Source organism: Anomaloglossus baeobatrachus, chromosome 2 (assembly GCF_048569485.1).
Source record: "Anomaloglossus baeobatrachus isolate aAnoBae1 chromosome 2, aAnoBae1.hap1, whole genome shotgun sequence".
Taxonomy (NCBI): Eukaryota; Metazoa; Chordata; class Amphibia; order Anura; family Aromobatidae; genus Anomaloglossus; species Anomaloglossus baeobatrachus.
This window is the reverse complement of record NC_134354.1, coordinates 104,373,050-104,393,591: the sequence shown is the minus strand read 5'-3', so window position 1 is coordinate 104,393,591 and position 20,542 is coordinate 104,373,050. Positions and strand designations below refer to the sequence as shown.

The 20,542-nt window shown below is 48.7% G+C and overlaps 1 protein-coding gene across 1 annotated transcript in view; it reads left to right on the top strand.

Moving 5' to 3' along the window:
* Positions 1-1,128: 1,128 nt before the first annotated feature.
* Positions 1,129-20,542, top strand: part of PIPOX (pipecolic acid and sarcosine oxidase) — a 142,937-nt gene continuing 123,523 nt past the window's right edge. Inside the window, exon 1 of the mRNA XM_075333183.1 lies at positions 1,129-1,303. Within this exon, the coding sequence (XP_075189298.1) occupies positions 1,187-1,303 (117 nt within the window). The 5' untranslated portion in view covers positions 1,129-1,186. The remainder of the gene's footprint in view (positions 1,304-20,542) is intronic.

Genomic DNA, 20,542 nt, shown 5'->3' with positions numbered 1-20,542 from the left:
TGCACCCCGGCTTTAGAAGAAGGACGACAAAGGTGGCTGAAAGAGGAGGCGCTGGCACCGGAGAACGAAGACGCCCATATGACCCAACTCCACTGCAGCGACTGTTTAGGTAAGTATTATAAAGTCATTTTTACGTTCTACACAGCGGCCTGGGCCCTTATATACAGCATCTTAGAATGTTGTATATAAGAACCCACTGGTGGTGGCCACAGCTTATAGGTCCCAAAACTGGTGACAGGTTCCCTTTAAGGTCATTCGCATCTGATGCTATTAGGCTGCTTTCACACATCCGGCTTGAGCTCTGCGGCTCAATCCGGCTGTGCAAGCTATGCAACGGATGTGGTGAAAACACCGCATCCTTTGCATAAGTTTTTCCCTTGCGGCCCGTCCGTTTTTTGCCGCTTGCGGCATGCTACTGAGCATGCGCAGTGGCAAAAACCGCATGCGGTGGCCGGATGCGGTTTTTGCCGCATCCGGCCGCCATAGGCATGCATTGAAAAATGCGCCGCATCGTGCTAGGCAACGTTCCATCTGGCCGCCGCATCGGCTAAATCTGCCGCATGCGGCAAAAACCGGATGGAACGCAAGGCCATGCGGCACAATGCGGCACTAATTAAAGTCTATGCAGAATAAACGCAACCGGCAGCAAAAAAAACGGTTGCGATTTTCCTGCAAAGTGCCGGAGTGTGCCGCATTGCAGAAACCGGAGGTGTGAAAGCAGCCTTAGCCGCTCTGTCTAGTCTTCAGCAGTGTGTTAAACAGTGATCGGCATTTTCTTTTTCCTCTTATGTGGTGATACTTAGGAATTGAATTGAAAACTATTCCAATTCACAGAGGTCTTAGAAATTCAACTAAAAGTCAATCAGTCCCGGATCGATCCGCTTACACCTTCTAAGCACATTGTGCATTTGGCAATTCAAAGTCTGTATGTTACATACACTTCTAATACATTTGTAGAATTTTCTATAGTGAATGATTCTTTTACAACAAGCAATTCAAGTCTGAAAAGGATTAAAGTGCAAAATAACTGCAACAGTGTGTCAAGTTACTCAATACACATACACTGTTGCAGCAGTGACTGGATATTTTTGCTTGAAGCAATGAGTGTACGTTCCCTCCTCCTGGTGGAGCCAGAGCGGGGGCTTGTGGCCTCCTGAATACTCTCACTGTGAAGAATCAAGCAAACATGGCTGTTCCCAGCAGCGCCGTATTTGACTGCATTGTATTAGGAGCTGGAATCCAGGGTTCCTTCACTGCGTATCACTTAGCTAAAAACCAGAAGAAGACCCTACTGCTGGAGCAGGTACAAGGGGGGACTGTGCACTGAGCCGTCAGTTACTCATGTTCTATATCAAGTCACTAGGATAGTGCACAACACAAGGGAATACATAAGATTATCTCCAAGGCTTAACAAATTTTACATCTGTGAAACGACTTCTTAGAGAATAGCAAGAATTGTGGCGTTTTCTCGCTTCGTCTTGTGTTTACTCGGAATGTTGAACTTTGGAAGATTGGCGCAATTCATCAAACAGTCCTGACCCTCTCGGATTTACAGGCTGAGACCTTCTGTTATAAAGAAGAATAATATATTATCAATATTACTATATATTTATACCACAGGCTGCGATCTGTGTCCGTATTATTTATAGTTATATTTACAGTACTAACTGTGCTAGGCGCTTACATGTTACAAGCGTCTAATTAATTGCAACTTAAATCACAGGATCTTTAGGAAATTAATTGTCGGCCTTTATTAAGCTGTATATCATATGTGTATTAAATTAATGTAGCATTGATGTATGTGACAATGCTATTATGGTTACAGCAGATATTCATATTAAATCAGAGTTCGATATATTTCTCATTAAGACTAAATTATTACATTTTGCTCATTACAGCCAGCACTCACCAGGCTGAAATAAAATATGAATTTTAATGATTTACTATATGTACATAATGAAAAAAAAAAGCTGATACATTGTGACATAAAGTGGATGACCATTGCGCCAATATTTCATGGTTTTATTTATTTAAAACTATATAACAAAACAACAAAATGGCTGTTACAAGGGTACAGGTTAGGGTACGCTCAACCGAGCATATGAATCGGATGACTGCAATGCAAGAAAATCTCCCATTGCACTCAGACCAATGTTATTCAATGAGGGAGAGCCAATGGCCAGCTTTTTTCTCATCCAGATTCTGGATGAGAGAAAAGTCGCAACATGCTGCGATTGTCAGCGAGAGATGTGTCGCTCGCACCCATACAAGTCTATGGGTGAGAGAGAATCATCGCACTGCACTCGCATTACACCGGAGTGCAGTGCAATAATTGCATCAGCTGACAATGGAGGCGATGGGGAGATTAGTCCCTCCCTCTCCTCGACAGCTGTGATATGATCACAGGATCGGATCACAGTTGCATGACTCACGCTGGCAGCACAGCAGCTGAGTCATTAGCATATCGCATTCGCTGCAGTCGCATCAAATGCCATACCATCGTGTGAATCCAGCCTTAGTAGGCAGGTTGTATAGGAATCATCTGTCCAGCACTTGTACTGCAAATCTTGCGCTACGCAGTTTGCAGACTAGACATGCTGACATCTTATATGATTGTGAAATGTTACTGAACTTCTGTATTCATAGCCTTTAGGCCACGTTCACACTGTGAGTATTTGGTGAGTTTTTTACCTGTGTATTTGTAGCCATAACCAGGAGTGGGTAAAAAACACAGAAGTGGTGCCCGTGTTTCTGTTATACTTTTCCTCTGGTTGTCCCACTCCTGGTTTTGGCTACAAATAATGAGGTAAAAAACTCACCAAATACTGAATGTGTGCACGTGGCCTTATACTTTCCCCTGATCAGGGCTGGCATCACCAGCCTGACCTGGTCAAACAATAATGTGTATGCCATCGTAATGTGTGTGCCCCGCAGTAATGTTTATGACCTTCAGTAATGTGAATGCCCCCCAGTTATGTCTATGCCTCCAGTGATGTCTTTACCCCAGTAATGTCTATGCCCCCCAGTAAAGTCTATGCCCCGAGTGCTGTCTATGCTTTCCCAGTAATGTGTAAGCCCCCAGTGCTGTCTATGCTTCCCCATTGCTGTCTATGCTTCCCCAGTGCTGTCTATGCTTTCCCAGTGCTGTCTTTTCCCCCCAGTGTAGTCTATGTCCCCAGTGATGTGTATGCCCCCCAGTCATGTCTATGCCTCCCCAGTGATGTCTATGTCCCCAGTGATCTCTATTCCCCCCAGCCTCCCCAGTAAAGTCTATGCCCCCAGTGATGTCTATGCCCCCAGCCCCTCTTGTGATGGATTTTTCCCCATCCACCCCTGTGATGTGTATACTGTAGTCCCCATGTTTCCTGTGATGTATATACCATAGTCTCAGGGTGCACTTGTGCAGACTTCTCTGCTAGAAAGTGACACTGCCATGCTGGCACTCAAACAGAATTAAAGATACAGTGCTGGCCTATCAGTGTCACTGCTAGCACACACATCACAGTGCATTGTGTGTGGCCATGTCTATTAAAGTGTCGGCCATCAAGCAACACGCCCTGCACAACCACATGCTTGGGAAGAGCTTGGCAGAAAACAAGCAGGGGAGTTGTGCGAGACTTGTTGCCAGTTTCCCCATATTAAAAATAGTTCTAATATGTCTGTGTGTGTATGTATGATGTGCATATCTATGTACATCACTGTATATGACTTTGCATATATTTGTCAGTTTATACGTATTTTTGTGAATTTGTCTTCAAGTACAGTATGTATATGTATGAATGCCTGTATGTGAATGCATCTGTGTATGTGCATGTCGAAGTGTTCATGGGCCTACTGAGACTCTTTTGCCCAGGGACCATGAAACCTTCCTCTGATTGTTCCACTCCTGATTTTGGATTACAAATACTGAGGTAAAAAACTCACCAAATACTCAGCGTGTGGCCTTAAGCCTGCTTTACACGAGTCGATCTATCGTGCGATAGCACAAGCGATCGTACCCGCCCCCGTCGTTTTTGCGTCACGGGCAAATCGCTGCCCGTGGCGCACAAACTCGTTTAACCCCCGTCACACGCACTTACCTTCCGGACGACCTCGCTGTGGGCGACGAACGTCCACTTCCTGAAGTGGGAGGGACTTTCGGCATCACAGCGACGTCACACGGCAGCCGGCCAATAGAAGCGGAGGGGCGGAGATGAGCGGGATGTAAACATCCCGCCCACCTTCTTTCGTTCCATTAAGCCGGCGGGTGCCGTGGACGCAGGTATGCTGTGTTCATCGTTCCCGTGGTGTCACACGGCGCAACGTGTGATGCCACGGAAACGATGAACAACCTGCACCCATGAAAATAAACGATATTATGAAAGTTAATGACGAGTACACGATTCACGATTTGTGAGTGATACTGCGTCGCTAAGAGGTGTCACACGAGACGACGTTGTGTGCTATGCTGGATGTGTGTCACGAAAATCGTGACCCCGACGACATATCGCACAATATATCGTCTCGTGTAAAGCCCGCATTAGGGTTCGTTGATTGGAACAATTTTTGGGTCCATGTGCTGTCTGTGTGGAAAATAGATGGTGCATCTCCTGACACTAATACGTTCAGTCAGACTCAGTGGACGGGTGCAGCAGGTCCCTGCTATTTCCATGCACTAGTCTAGTCTGGAAATCGTACCAGACTGATGCATGCTACGACTTTCACATGGACTTTAAAATTTAAAATAAAAAAAAAAAACCACCATGTGAACTAAAACATAGACTAACATTATCCATTTTCTGCACATATAACATGTGGACTAAAAACATACACATAGGCTTCATTCAGTGGTTTATTTTTTCTGTGAGCTCCATAAATATGTGGTATTGAATTTTCATCAGTGTGTGTCAGTTTTTCCCATCAGTGTTTAATCCCCTTTCCTTGTATGCAAAATACTCATGATATCTCCCATGGCCTCATTCAGAAGCAAGTTCTAATTGATTATGGGAAAAAAAAGAACCGAGTTTCATCTGTGATTTTAATCAGTCTTATCAGAGTTTGGTCCAATTTTCATTAGTTTTCCTCATACAGTATGTGAAAAAAAAGTTTCTCCACCTATCTATCTATATATATAATTGCCTTATTCTGTCTGTCTGTCTGTCTGTCTGTCTGTCTGTCTATCTGTCTGTCTGTCTGTCATGCTCCAAAATTGTGTCCTTACGGTGACACAAAGCTGATTGGCCGCTGGGCTCGCCATGGCCCCGCCCTCCACACAGATTGGCCGCTCGCCCAGGCTGCGCCCCCACACGGATTGGCCAGCCGCTCGCCCAGGCTCCGCCCCCCCCACAGATTGGCCTCTCGCCCCGGCACCCTGCAGGCATTGGCAATTCGGCCACACCACGCCCCACCCCCCTCACGCAACGCACGCTAGCTCTGGCCCCAGCCCACCTCCCCCCGCGCATTCCCCGAACTGACACGGCTGTCACGGAGGTGAGTACTGTACTCCCCCCCCCCCTCTCCCCCCCCGCGCATTCCCCGAACTGACACGGCTGTCACGGAGGTGAGTACTGTACTCCCCCCCCCCGTCCCCCATCCCCCGCTCGCACGGGAGTGGTGTGGGCTCCCGTGCGAGCGGGGGACGGGATGCGTTGGCATGGTTACAAGCGCATCAAGGTCCTGCAGCGGCGGAATATCCACACGCACACACATAACAGCACACACACACACATACACACACATCAGATCACACTCACTCTCACACACACACCTCACACACACACCTCACACACACATCACATCGCATCCACACACTCACAGCATCCGGCGATATCGCTTGCTTCTCGGCCTCGATACTGTGCTGTTGTGACCTTCCAGGACCTGACGGAGGATCACATGGCCAAAAGCATGTGGTATCTCCGGATGTTGTGACTGTGAGCGCGTATGTGCGATATCGTCAGTGTCTGTGTGTGTGAGTGTATGCGATCGGGTGTGTGTGAGTGTCGGGATCGGGTGTGTGTGAGTGTATGCGATCGTGTGTGTGAGTGTCGGCAGAGGAGCACGGCGTGCTGGAGGAGGCTGGGAGCAGAGAGGCTGATCTTGGGGAAGGCTGGGAGGGGGAGGCTGATGCTGGGGGAGACTGGGAGGGGAAGGCTGATGCTGAAGGAGGCTGGGAGGAGGAGGCTGGGAGGAAGGATGCTGGGAGGAAGGAGGCTGGGAGGAGAGAGGCTGATCCTGGGGAAGGCTGGGATGGGGAGGCTGATGCTGAGGGAGGCTGGAAGGAGAGAGGCTGATGCTGGGGGAGGCTGGAAGGAGAGAGGCTGAGGCTGGGAGGAGAGAGGCTGATGCAGAGGGAGGCTGGGAGAGGAAAGCTGATGCTGGGGAAGGCTGGGAGGACGGAGGCTGGGAGGAGAGAGGCTGATCCTGGGGAAGGCTGGGAGAGAGAGGCTGATGCTGGGGGAGGCTGGAAGGAGAGAGGCTGATGCTGGGGGAGGCTGGAAGAAGAGAGGCTGATGCTGGGGGAGGCTGATGCTGGGGTGATGCTGGGGGAGGCTGGGAGGAGAGAGGCTGAGGCTGGGAGGAGAGAGGCTGATGCTGAGGGAGGCTGGGAGAGGAAAGCTGATGCTGGGGAAGGCTGGGAGGACGGAGGCTGGGAGGAGAGAGGCTGATCCTGGGGAAGGCTGGGAGAGAGAGGCTGATGCTGGGGGAGGCTGGAAGGAGAGAGGCTTATGCTGGGGGAGGCTGGAAGAAGAGAGGCTGATGCTGGGGGAGGCTGATGCTGGGGGAGGCTGGGAGGAGAGAGGCTGATGCTGGGGAAGGCTGGAGGAGAGAGAGGCTGATGCTGGGGACAGAGAGGAGAGGCTGATGCTGGGGACAGAGAGGCTGATGCTGGGGACAGAGAGGCTGATGCTGGGGACAGAGAGGCTGATGCTGGGATGAGAGAGGCTGATGCTGGGAGAAGAGAGGCTGATGCTGGGGACAGAGAGGCTGATGCTGGGGACAGAGAGGCTGATGCTGGGGACAGAGAGGCTGATGCTGGGGACAGAGAGGCTGATGCTGCGGGCAGAGAGGCTGATGCTGCGGGTAGAGAGGCTGATGCTGGCGCAGCATGGCGGATGGAGCACGTTTGGGAGTGCGCAGCATGGCGATGGGAGCACGTTTGGAAGTGGCGCAGCATGGCGGATGGAGCACGTTTGGGAGTGCGCAGCATGGCGGATGGAGCACGTTTGGGAGTGCGCAGCATGGCGGATGGAGCACGTTTGGGAGTGCGCAGCATGGCGGATGGAGCACGTTTGGGAGTGCGCAGCATGGCGGATGGAGCACGTTTGGGAGTGCGCAGCATGGCGGATGGAGCACGTTTGGGAGTGCGCAGCATGGCGGATGGAGCACGTTTTGGAGTGCGCAGCTTGGGGGATTCAGCACGATGGGGAGTGCGGGAGTATGGCGGATGGAGCATGTTTGGAAGTGCGCAGCATGGCGGATGGACCACGTTTGGGAGTGCGCAGCATGGCGGATGGACCACGTTTGGGAGTGCGCAGCATGGCTGATGGAGCACGTTTGGGAGTGCGCAGCATGGAGAGATGGAGCACGATGGGGGCGTGCGCAGCATAGGGGATGGAGCACGATGGGGAGTGCGCTGCATGGGGGGATGGAGCACGATGGGTGAGTGCAGAGTATGGCGAATGGAGCACGTTTGGGAGTGGGGCAGCATGGCGGATGGAGCACGTTTGGGAGTGCGCAGGTATGGGAGATGGAGCACGATGGAGGGTGCGCAGCATAGGGGATGGAGCACGTTTGGGAGTGCGCAGCATGGCGGATGGAGCACGTTTGGGAGTACGCAGCATGGGAGATGGAGCACGATGGGGACAAGTGCGCAGCATGGCGGATGGAGCACGTTTGGGAGCGTGCGCAGCATGGGGGATGGAGCACGATGGGGAGTGCGCAGCATGGCGGATGGAGCACGTTTGGGAAGTGCGCAGCATGGCGGATGGAGCACGTTTCTGAGTGCGCAGCATGGCGGATGGAGCACGTTTGGGAGGTGCGCAGGATGGGAGATGGAGCACGAAGGGGGGGTGGGCGCAGCATAGGGGATTGAGCACGATAGGGGAGTGCTCTGCATGGGGGATGGAGCACGATGGGGAGTGCGCTGCATGGGGGATGGAGCACGATGGGAAGTGCACACCTCCCCCCAACACACACACACGCACGCAGCGCGCGCGCACTGCACAACACACACCACACACACACTGGGAACCACAAACAACTGCCCTACACAGACACCCACACACAGCAAAACATACCTCCCCCCAAAACACACCACACACACACAAACCGCGCAACACACACATACAACGCTACACACACAGCACTCCACAAACAACGCAACACACAAACAACACTGCTCTCACCCCCCATCACACCCAGACAACACCCAGAACATGTACAGCGCCCTACACAAACACTTGGTAACTACACACAACAACATCTATATATATATATAACAAAAATCATACATGAACTACACAATACGTAAATTCTAGAATACCCGATGCGTAGAATCGGGCCACCTTCTAGTATATATATAATTGCCTTATTCTGTCTGTCTGTCTGTCTGTCTGTCTGTCTGTCTTGCTCCAAAATTGTGTCCTTACGGTGACAGAAAGCTGATTGGCCGCTGGGCTCGCCATGGCCCCGCCCCCCCGCACGGATTGGCTGCTCGCCTCGCCTCGGCTCCACCCCCCCACGGATTGGTCGCTCGCCTCGGCCTGGCCCCGCCCTCCGCATGGATTGGCTGCTCGCCCCGGCCCTCCGCACGCATCGCCAGACATAACCTTGCGCTGCTGGGATCGTGACGGAGCCGGTGAACGCTGGTAACCATTATACACATCGGGTAACTAAGGTCCCTTGGTTACCCGATGTGTATCATAGTTACCAGTGTACACCGGCTCCGTCACGATCCCAGCAGCGCCAGACATAACCTTGCGATGCTGGGATCTTGACGGAGCCCGTGAACGCTGGTAACCATTATACACATTGGGTAACTAAGGTCCCTTAGTTACCCGATGTGTATCATAGTTACCAGCGTACACTGGCTCCCGGTACACATGTGCAGGGAGCCGGCATTATACTCCTCTCCCCCCAGGACTACTCCTCCTATTACAGTCCTCCTATTATACTCCTCTCTGAGTATATTAGGAGAACTATTATAGCATGGGGGATGTAGCACGATGGGGGGTGCGCAGCATGGGGGATGTAGCACTATGGGGAGTGCGCAGCATGGGGGATGTAGCACGATGGGGAGTGCGCAGCATGGGGGATGTAGCACGATGGGGAGTGCGCAGCATGGGGGATGGAGCACGATGGGGGGTGCGCAGCATGGGGGATGTAGCACGATGGGGAGTGCGCAGCATGGGGATGTAGCACAGATGGGGAGTGCGCAGCATGGGGGATGTAGCACGATGGGGGAGTGCGCAGCATGACGGATGGAGCACGATGGGGGGGTGCGCAGCATGGGGGATGTAGCACGATGGGGAGTGCACAGCATGGGGGGATGTAGCACGATGGGGAGTGCGCAGCATGGCGGATGTAGCACGATGGGGGATGTAGCATGATGGGGGATGTAGCACGATGGGGGGTGCGCAGCATGGGGGATGTAGCACGATGGGGAGTGCGCAGCATGGGGATGTAGCACGATGGGGAGTGCGCAGCATGGGGGATGTAGCACGATGGGGAGTGCGCAGCATGGCGCATGGAGCACGATGGGGGGTGCGCAGCATGGGGGATGGAGCACGATGGGGAGTACGCAGCATGGGGGATGTAGCACGATGGGGAGTGCGTAGCATGGGGGATGGAGCACGATGGGAAGTGCGCAGCTTAGAGGATGGAGCACGATGGGGAGTGTGCAGCATGGGGGATGGAGCACGATGGGGGGTGCGCAGCATGGGGGATGGAGCACGATGGGGGGTGCGCAGCATGGGGGATGGAGCACGATGAGGAATGCACAGCATGGGGGATGAGGCACGATGGGGGGTGCGCAGCATGGGGGATGGAGCACGATGGGAGGTGCACACCTCCCCCCAACACACACACACACACAACACACCACACACACACTGGGAACCACAAACACCGCCATACACAGACACCCACACACACAGACAACGCTGCACACACACACAACACCCAACACACAAACACCGCGGCATACATAAATATACGCACATACCGCACAACACACACATTGCACAAAACATACCTCCCCCCAAAACACACCACACCCACACAAACCGCGCAACACACACAACGCGACAGACACACAGCGCTCCACAAACAACGCAACACACGCAACACACATACAACACCGCTCTCACCCCCCGCCACACCCAGACAACACCCAGAACATGTACAGCCCCTACACAAACACTTGGTAACTACACACAACAACATCTATATTTATATATATATATATATATATATATATATATATATATATATATATATATAAAACAAAAAACATACATGAACTACACAATACGTAAATCCTAGAATACCCGATGCGTAGAATCGGGCCACCTTCTAGTACTTATATAACAGTCCATAAAAATGACCGCACTTGAATGACATCTGAGTGCCGTTTGATTTTTTTTAGAAGGACCCATAGACTTGCATTATATGTGTCCATGATATTACACAGACCACTCAGTCAGGGAAAAGTCACAGACATAGATACACGTAATATTATCTGGGTAAAGCACACATAGCACTCGCACGTGAAAACTGATGTGAGAATGCACCCTACGGTTACAGTCATACATCTCTGTGAACTGTCCGTTTGGTGTCCGATTACTTTCTCAGACAGCACACTGACCCAGAGTCCAATAATGGATCTATACACACGTCCCTCTGTGAAACTCACAGAGCCAATTGTGAAATCTGTGAGTCAGGTCCTATTCCGATCCGTACAAATCAGTGGGGATCCGTGAAATATGAATACTTCTGCTTTGCTTCCGCGTCTTCTGGCTCCATTGCTTGGTGGTCAATAAGAATAAAAAAAAGAAACTTCTAGGGGTCTTTTTATTGGCTTGGGAACAAACACATGTCTACAGTGAAAGATGCTACTAGGATTCCACACTGATGAAAATAGGCTGACACCAGAGAATAAAACGGTCAATTTCTCATTGATAGTAAAATTTACACAAATCTGCGACTGTAGTAATAGATAGCCATTGAAAAGCAAACAGCACTAGGATACAACTGGGATGCCATCAGAATGCTGGCAGTGGTTCACTGACCTAAATACTTGCTGTAACAAGATTGTTCTGTGACTTGGGTCATGTCTCTATTTTTTTCAGACATATTTTCCCTATAGGCTTGAATAAGAAAATCCGCAAGAATAAAACGCACTAAAAACGCATGTAGACCACACATGACTTTATCATTAGGCCACGTGCAAACACTGTTTGGTGAGTTTTTTACCTCAGTATTTGTAGCTAAAACCAAACAGTGGAACAATTAGAGGAAAGTATAATAGAAACACGGGCACCACTGCTGTATTTACCACCCATTCCTGGTTTTGGCTACAAATAATGAGGGAAAAAACTCACCAAATACTCAATGTGTGCACATGGCCTCACTTGAAAGAGGTTGGCCACTACTTTATCCTTAGGATAAGTCATTAATGTCTGATTGCCTGGGGGCTAAAACCGACACCCCCGCCGATCAGCTCCTCAGCAGGCGGCCGTAAATGCTCAATGCCAGAGCTGCTCTGTCTTCTGATAGCGGCCGGGTACTGCACATCTGTCTCCTATTGATGTGAAAGGGAGGCAGATGTGCAGCACCTGACCATGACCACTATCAATTGACTGGGCAGCTCCGGAACTGAATATTGCCTGCTGCTGCCACCGGCATTGAAAGCGACTGATCGGTGGGGGTGCTGAGAGTCGGACCCCGGCCAATCAGACATTGATGACCTATCATAAGGATAGGCCATCAATGTAAAAGTAGTGGACAACCCATTTAATTATCCAAAACAAAGCCGTTTTATTTTAAAAAAATGACACACCAAAAAAGACATGGTGCAGCGGAAAAATCATGATTAAAAAGTGTGCACAAAGAACACACTCAGAAATGCAAAAAAAAAACAAAAAAAAAAACGAGTAGCCTAAGGCATTTTTTTTTTTGCAGTTTGTTGTCCAACCCTGCATGTCTTTCTTTCTCCCTGCAAAGTCTTTGAGAAATCAGAAATGCTGTACACACATTGCTTTTCTTTCCTTGCAGTTTTTGGGGCACAGAAAAACTGCAGCATGTCAGTTCTTTGTGTGTTTTTGTCCAGCATATTGTAGCCCTTCCAGCCATTGAGTTGACAAAAAAAAATAGCGTTGGACAAAAGCGCACAAAAAAAACGGGCAAAAAACATGTGCGTTTTTGTTGCATTTTCTGCCACAAGATGCAGTTTCTTTGTGAACAGTTTATCTGCAGTGTGTGCACGTAGCCCAATTTAGCTAATTGGTTCAGAAATGCTGCAGAAAATCTGTAGCATCAAAAATGTACCAAAGACTCATTGTGGGCTATGTCCACACGAATTAACTATATGTAGGATTTTCCATCCTTTTTTTTTTGGAAACTCTCCTGCATGTTATAGTACCTACATTTTCAATTTGATTTCACAAAATCTCATCCACTGCAGAAATTGACATGTCAAATGTTTGATCATATACTTTAATAATCAATTTCTTTTAATTAAAACTCATTAAGGCTAATTTTGAAATAGCAGAAAATAACAATACAGGTGATTAATATACTGCCCATAGAGGGTACAATACCCCTCACTCACTGTAATTGTATTAATGTGATACCCGTTATTTATATAGCACCATGTAAATTGTCTCTTCAGGGAGGAAGTAATCGAACTCTAGTGCCACCTATTAGAAGTAGCAATTCTAAAAGTCAAAAGTGGCCCTTTAACAAGCCTTTTCATATCACTTTCATGCCAGATCAGAACCTCAATTTGCAGACACGGTGTTTCAGGGTGATTGTCCCTTATCAGAGCAAAGTATGAGATCTGATCTGACTGTTTGAGAAGCTATAGTGGGGTCTAAGGGTACCTTCACACTTAGCGATGCAGCAGCGATCCGACCAGCGATCTGACCTGGTCAGGATCGCTGCTGCATCGCTACATGGTCGCTGGTGAGCTGTCAAACAGGCAGCTCTCACCAGCGACCAGTGAACAGCCCCCAGCCAGCAGCGACGTGCAAGCGACGCTGCGCTTGCACGGAGCCGGCGTCTGGAAGCTGCGGAGACTGGTAACTAAGGTAAACATCGGGTATGGTTACCCGATGTTTACATTAGTTACCAGCGCACACCGCTTAGCTGTGTGTGCAGGGAGCAGGGAGCCGCGCACACTGAGCGCTGGCTCCTTGCTCTCCTAGCTGCATTACACATCGGGTTAATTAACCCGATGTGTAATGCAGCTACATGTGCAGAGAGCAGGGAGCCGCGCACACTGCTTAGCGCTGGCTCCTTGCTCTCCTAGCTGCTGTACACATCGGGTTAATTAACCCGATGTGTACAGCAGCTACATGTGCAGAGAGCCGGAGCCGGCAGCACAGGCAGCGTGAGAGCTGCGGAGGCTGGTAACTAAGGTAAATATCGGGTAACCACCTTGGTTACCCGATGTTTATCTTGGATACAGCTTACCGCAGCTGCCAGACTTTGGCTCCTGCTCCCTGCTCGCTTCATTTCGTCACTCTCTCACTGTCACACACAGCGATCTGTGTGTCACAGTGGGAGAGCGCCTTTGAAGAAAACGAACCAGGGCTGTGTGTTACGAGCAGCGATCTCGCAGCAGGGGCCAGATCGCTGCTCAGTGTCACACACAGCGAGATCGCTAATGAGGTCACTGCTGCGTCACAAAAAGCGTGACTCAGCAGCGATCTCGGCAGCGAGCTCGCTGTGTGTGAAGCACCCCTAAGGGGAGAACTTTTCTCCCTGCGGAGACTGACAAACAAATCTGGCTGCCAGTGAGGAGTCTTATAGCTGCAATGCTCCTCTGGGAAACTTATATAGTACCAGAATGTTCATAATTCAGATTTCAGCACTATACACCAATTGTCACCACTCACACCAGATCCTCAGTCAGTTTCGGGTGGAAATTCATGCATGTGATTAGTTTGTCATTGTAGTGTATGATTACTCAGTCATTATCCATCTCATAAAACAGTACAACACAATAATTAACAATTCTTCATGGATTACAAAACATTTGGGCATCATTGGGGGTGGGGAATTTATGATGGCATTTTTATATGCCAGTCTTGAATCAAAATAATGTTGGAGTAATGAGCACTAGACTCTTAAAGGGAATCTGTCACCAGGTTATTGCCACCTAATCTAAAAGCAGCATAGAGACAGAGATCCTGATTCCAGCGATGTGTCACATACTGGGCTTATTAGTTTAGTTTTCATAAAATCACTATTTATTTAGCAGGAGATTACCATCAGAGGACTACTTGGCATGCTGCCAGGTAGTCCAGAAGCTCCGTGAGCTCGTTATAACCCTACTCTAAATTCAAATACTGCTAGATCTGCAGGAGAGTAAACACTAATTTTTATCAAAATGACAGTAAACCGCCCAGTAAGGGACACATCGCTGGAAACAGGATCTCTGCCCCTACATTATGCTGCTCTCAGATGGAGGAGCAAAAACCTGGTGACAGATTCCCTTTAAATAGATTTGGTGTATGTTTGAACTTATTGTGTGCCAGAAAATGTAATTGATGCCAGCCACGAGCTGGTGTAGAATTCAGCTACAATATGTTACTTTTTCTGCCATACTTTATAATACATTTGGAAGATTATAGAAATGTTGCTATATCCCAATGATGGAGATTTCTCTAGATTCTTCTAGAAAACAATCAATGAAAAATAAACAGAACTGTGATGCAACTCTGATGCCATCTATGTGCTGCAAGAGTTTATCATAGACCAATAGACTGGCACTGGCAGGATGGCACCATGACGGAAACTCAATCAACAAAACAGCCGCTTTGATGGGTCTGTGAAGGACAAAAAGTTGTAAAATTTGTAACCTTTTTGATGCTCCTAAACCTGTATAGAAAGAATGATAAATGATAAATTCCCCCGTGTTTGAAACTCGCCACCCAGCATCATGTCTATGCTCATGCAGTATACACCATGTCTATGCCACACAGTGTACACCCGGTCTATGCCCATGCAGTGTACACCCCATCTATGCCCATGCAGTGTACACCCCGTCTGTGCCCATGCAGTGTACACCCCGTCTGTGCCCATGCAGTGTACACCACATCTATGCCCATGCAGTATACACTGTGTTTATGCCCATGCAGTATACACCGCGTCTATGCCCATGCAGTATACGGTACGTCTTCTGTTGACTCTTAATAATATAATGCAATTTGTACAGAATACATTTTTTTGTGCAAAATAGTACTGAAGATTACTTTTTAGCCATACACCTTGTAAGAATTTCCTAGTGTATTTGATGATGTAGCCTAAAGCCTGCTTTACATGTTACGATTCTGCATACGATATCGCATGCGATCGTAACCACCCCCATCGTATGTGCGGCACGTTCAATTTTGTTGAATGTGCCTGTCGCGGGCGGAGGAGGGGACGCCGCGCTCTCACACTGCTCGGGTCCGGCTGCCGCTGCGGCTGCTGCGGCCTGCTGCTGCTGCTCGGTGGCTCGAGCGATGGGCCGGATCCCGGGGACTCGAGCGGAGCTCCTCGCCCGTGAGTGAAAGGGGTTTGGTTTCTGGGATAGTTTATTGTCCGTGACGCCACCCACGGTTGTGGTGATTTGTGTGGACACCACCGCTGCTCTGTATGGGGATCCCAGGAGCGGTGACAGGGAGCAGCAAAGTTGTTGGTTCTCCCCTCCGTGGGTAGGGGGTAGTTGTCCCGGGGCCCAGTGATGAGGTGGGTGATGCAGGGCTTGGTGGGGTGCAGGGACGCGGGGGCAGCGCTGTGCCTCACGGCACTGTGGTACTCACTCAGCCTGAGATGATGACACAGTTCTCGGTAAAACACACGGCTGAAAAGACGGTTCCCACGGATGGCTGCAGTTGCTATTCCCCAGTAGTTGACGGTGACGGTCCCTTTTCCTGCACCTAAGTTGATGTTGGTAGCGATGGGTTCCCACCGGTAACCCGCTCCCCGGCTTGGATATGGGCCGGAGGAGCTCTACTTTGCCCGCAGGCGCTGGCCCTGAGAAACTGGTGGCCTGGCGGTGGCGGTGTCTCTCTGTAATGGTTGGACTGTTGCCTTCAATCGGGACTTGCTTGTTGGGAGACCCAGAGGTCCCCTTCACTAACGGATTTGGCAAATTCACGGCGACTCCTAGCCTTGCCGGGATCCGAAAGGCCCCTGCCAATGGTGCTGACTGTTCTTCGTATACCGCTCCGGTACCGCCGGGCCACCACCCGTCCGCGGTCCTTTCGGCAACCTCCAAGCAGCCACCCCTGCAGACGGTCACCGCCGTGACCAACTTCAGGCTGTCTTAACTGTCACTTTCCCTTTTACTTCAGCTTCTCTCCTTTGCTCCTCTACCACTTTACTTCCTTCTACTTCCTCCTCCTAAACTGAACTGCCTGGTTCTCCCGCCTCCAGGGCTGTGAACTCCTCGGTGCGCGGAGCCAACCGCCTGGCCCACCCCCCCTGGTGTGGACATCAGCCCCTGGAGGAAGGCAACAAGGATTTTTGGTTAGCTTTGATGTTCCTATCTGGGGTGTAGGGTGTGGTGGTGTTATGACCTGTGACCCCTGGCTTGCCCAGGGCGTCACATGCCGCACAAACGGATAACCCCCGTCACACGTACTTACCCGTCCATACAACCTCGATGTGGGCGGCGAACGTCCACTTCCTGGAGTGGGAGGAACGTTCGGCGTCATATCGACGTCATGAGGCAGCCGGCCAATAGAAGCGGAGGGGCGGAGATGAGCGGGACGTAAACATCCCGCCCACCTCCTTCCTTCCACAATACCGGCCGGGAGCCGCAGGACGCAGGTAAGATCTGTTCATCGTTCCCGGGGTGTCACACACTGCAATGTGTGCTACCCCGGGTACGATGAACAATCTAACGTGCAATCCATGAGGAATGAATGACGTGCGTGCGATGAACGTTTTACTGTTCAATCGCAATCGCATGTAGCTGTTGCACACTACAATGTACCTTACAATGCCAGATGTGCGTCACTTACAACGTGACCCCGCCGACACATCGTAAGATATATTGTAGTGTGTAAAGCGGGCTTTAGTTTACCTGACTGGTAGAATGGGGAGTTACAAAATACCATACGGTACTACATACATAGACCCAAGTACCAGCTGCACAGTGAAGCAATCTAGGTTCAGAAATATACCAAAGATGTTTTAGCCATAATGGGGTCTATTTCATTAGTAATACATCGGGGGGGATTCCACCCACAGTAAGGAGGTTAATTTATAAGTCTATGAACATGGACTTCAAAATATATGTACTGTATTATTTCAAGGACTTATTCATATTTCATCTCTTTTGCCAATTAAAAAGGCCCATAAAGCTCTATGGCAAATGAATAAAATACAGGTGAAACTAAATGTGATCCATATGTTATTCATAAAGCATCAATATATCATCAGTAGAAAAACTGGAAGACAAGAAGCGCAAAGATAGGGTCTTATCACATGGTACCCGGGGGGTATCTAACGGGGGGAGCTCACCTTGTATAGTTGTGTGAATCACAACTAACTGTAGTGCGTCTGTATTTCACGGCTGCCGCAGCCCCACATGATGTGGAAGATGACCCTTGAATAGATAGGGATGAATGCCGTGCTGCCATAGGGTGAGGCAATCTATAATTTTCTCAGTGATTTTATTTCAACTCATTTCGGAAAAATACCCCTCTCCTTCTTCCTGAACAAAGACAGGGGTATCTCTTCAAATTGAATTGTAAAATCACTTTGATAAAATTACAGATTGTGTCTCTCACGGCAGCACGGCATTTATCCCTATCTATTCAACGGTAATCTAATATATCATTAGTACAATAGAAAAAAGATATTCATGCTAGGGATTGACCCATCACATGATGGACATAAACAGCAGCCAACAGACCCTACAGACTATGAGAATCACCTGGGTTTCCATTATGCTATCGGTCATTTTACTGCCATAATGAGGCAAAGGGTTCATTCTCACGATCATATTTTCAGTCCGAGTGCTATCCATGAAAAACACTGACATCACACACAGCACTCGGACCAATGTAATTTTATTCAGCTGTTTAGATTACGTTTTTTTTTCATGGATAAATTTCTGCATGTATTTTGTTCAGAACTGTAGAGGCCGGCAAAAGCTTAAATCCTCCCCCCTAACACTAACCTTACCGCTCACCTGGCCAGGCACTCTCGCAGTCTTTGGTGAATGACCACTGCCCACGATCCCATCCTCATGGCCTCTTCTTAACTCATGCTTCCCTATAGAACAGGACTTCCAGACGTGACTTGGCCTCAGAAATCACAGCTTGTCACAATGCCACAAAGTTGCGATGCACCATGACCTTTGAGGTCTTATCACAGTCGGAAGTCATGTTCTAGAGTGAAGAAACTGGCATGCAATTGCAGAAAGAAGAGGCCATGAGGATCAAATAAACAGACAGTAGGGATCAGGGGGGTGGAACAGGTGTGCAGCATGTTGAGTATTAGGTTTATTTTTTCATTTTTTACTTGTCATATTCATTATGTTCTGGGGTCTGGGGAGACTCCAGAGTATCATAGAGAATATTCAATTAAGAAAAACTTTTATGCAATTGAGTTTTTTGGTAAAATCCACGTGATTTGGCAAAATCGAATCCCAAATTTGAATCTGTGGGTATGATAGCATGATTTCCAAAAGCCAGTGTCATCACATCTCCCAGAAATCTTGCGCATGTACGCGGCTCATTTCTGCAGCGTCGGTGCACCTGCAAAACCAGGTATACATGTCCCGGCTTCAGAGAAGCGCACTGTACATGATCGTAAGTGCAGAAGCTTTTTTTCTGGTCATACACTGACACTGCGATGACGCCAGGTCTTGGAAATCATGTTATCATGCCCACAGGGGTGTGATAACATAGAAATAGGGCCGACTAGTCTGGGGAAATAATGCCCCTTGCATTAGTCACAGGACTAAATTAGCTAATTATTAAAAGTTCACTGTATAAATGCTTTTTTTTTAAAGGGCCCTTATGAGCTGCGGCCACCACCAGTGATGTCTTCTAAACAGCATTCCAGAACACTGTATATAAGAGCCCAGGCCAATCTGTATAACATAAAAAACACTTTTATAACACCTAGATGGTCTGATGGTTGTCACTGGTCTTGTTCCGGCGCCTACTCTCTTCTTGCAATTGCCGTCCTCCTTTTCAGCCCCGTGTGCTTGATGTGTCCTGCATTATTCACAGAAAGGCCTCAATTGTGCATGTGCACTTTGATCTGCTCTGCTGAGAGCAGAGCAAAGTATTGTAATGTGCAGACACGAGAAAAGGTCAAAGCCCCCCAGCGCATGTGCACTACAGTGCATTGATCTGCCCTCAGCCTGGCAGATCAAAGTGCGCATGCACAGGAGCACAATGGAGGCCTGACTGTGAAATGATGCAGGACACTTCATGCACATGGGGCTGGGCAGGTTGACAGTGATAGCACATGATGGAGGAGGCGCCGGACCAAGAGCAGCGACACCCATCGGACCGAAACACCCCTAGTTGAGAATTACAAAGGTGTTTTTTACATTATACAGAGTGGCCTGGGCTCTTATATACAGTATTCTGGAATACTGTATATAAGAGCTCGTTGGTGGTGGCCGCAGCTTATAAGGGGAAAACCTGGTGACAGGTTCCCTTTAAACATTAATTTTGGTAAATGACATTATGCAGGGCTGGTTAGGCAGGGAAATTTGGCATACACATGAGAATGCTGCTGGGTTGGAGGACATAGGGGACTTGCCAAGTTCCCTTTAACTTATGCTCCTCATCTTTATCTTGTAGGGATAAATGTTCCATAGGTAGGACCAGTCTTCATGAAAAAAATCAACTGGTCAGAACAATATATTTGTTATAAACTTAATTTTTGAATTATACTGTATGCATATTATTCACATTAATTACTAATCAGAAAGAAATCTAATTCCGGATTGCCCAAACTGGCCTCCTGTTGTGCGTAGATACATTTTGTGAAATATACACATACAGTATGAAATACTTTTCAATTATATAATGTAGTTGGGACATTTTTTGTGAAGTGGTAAAATAGAGCAGTTCAATGCAGTATGATGATATCACATCAATGTAGGGATCATATCTAATGAAATGATCGAATTGACAAGAGAGAATTATGTTTTAGTACAAAGATCTCTGCTACATTTCAAGAAAGTCCTTCAAAATGTTACCTCTTCCTCTTTTTTTTCAATGCTCAGAGTCTTTTTTTATAAGTTCCTGTGAGGAAGGGATCAGATATTTTTAGATTCCCATTTTCAAAAGATTAATTACAATAGTGCTTCAAGAGCAAAAGT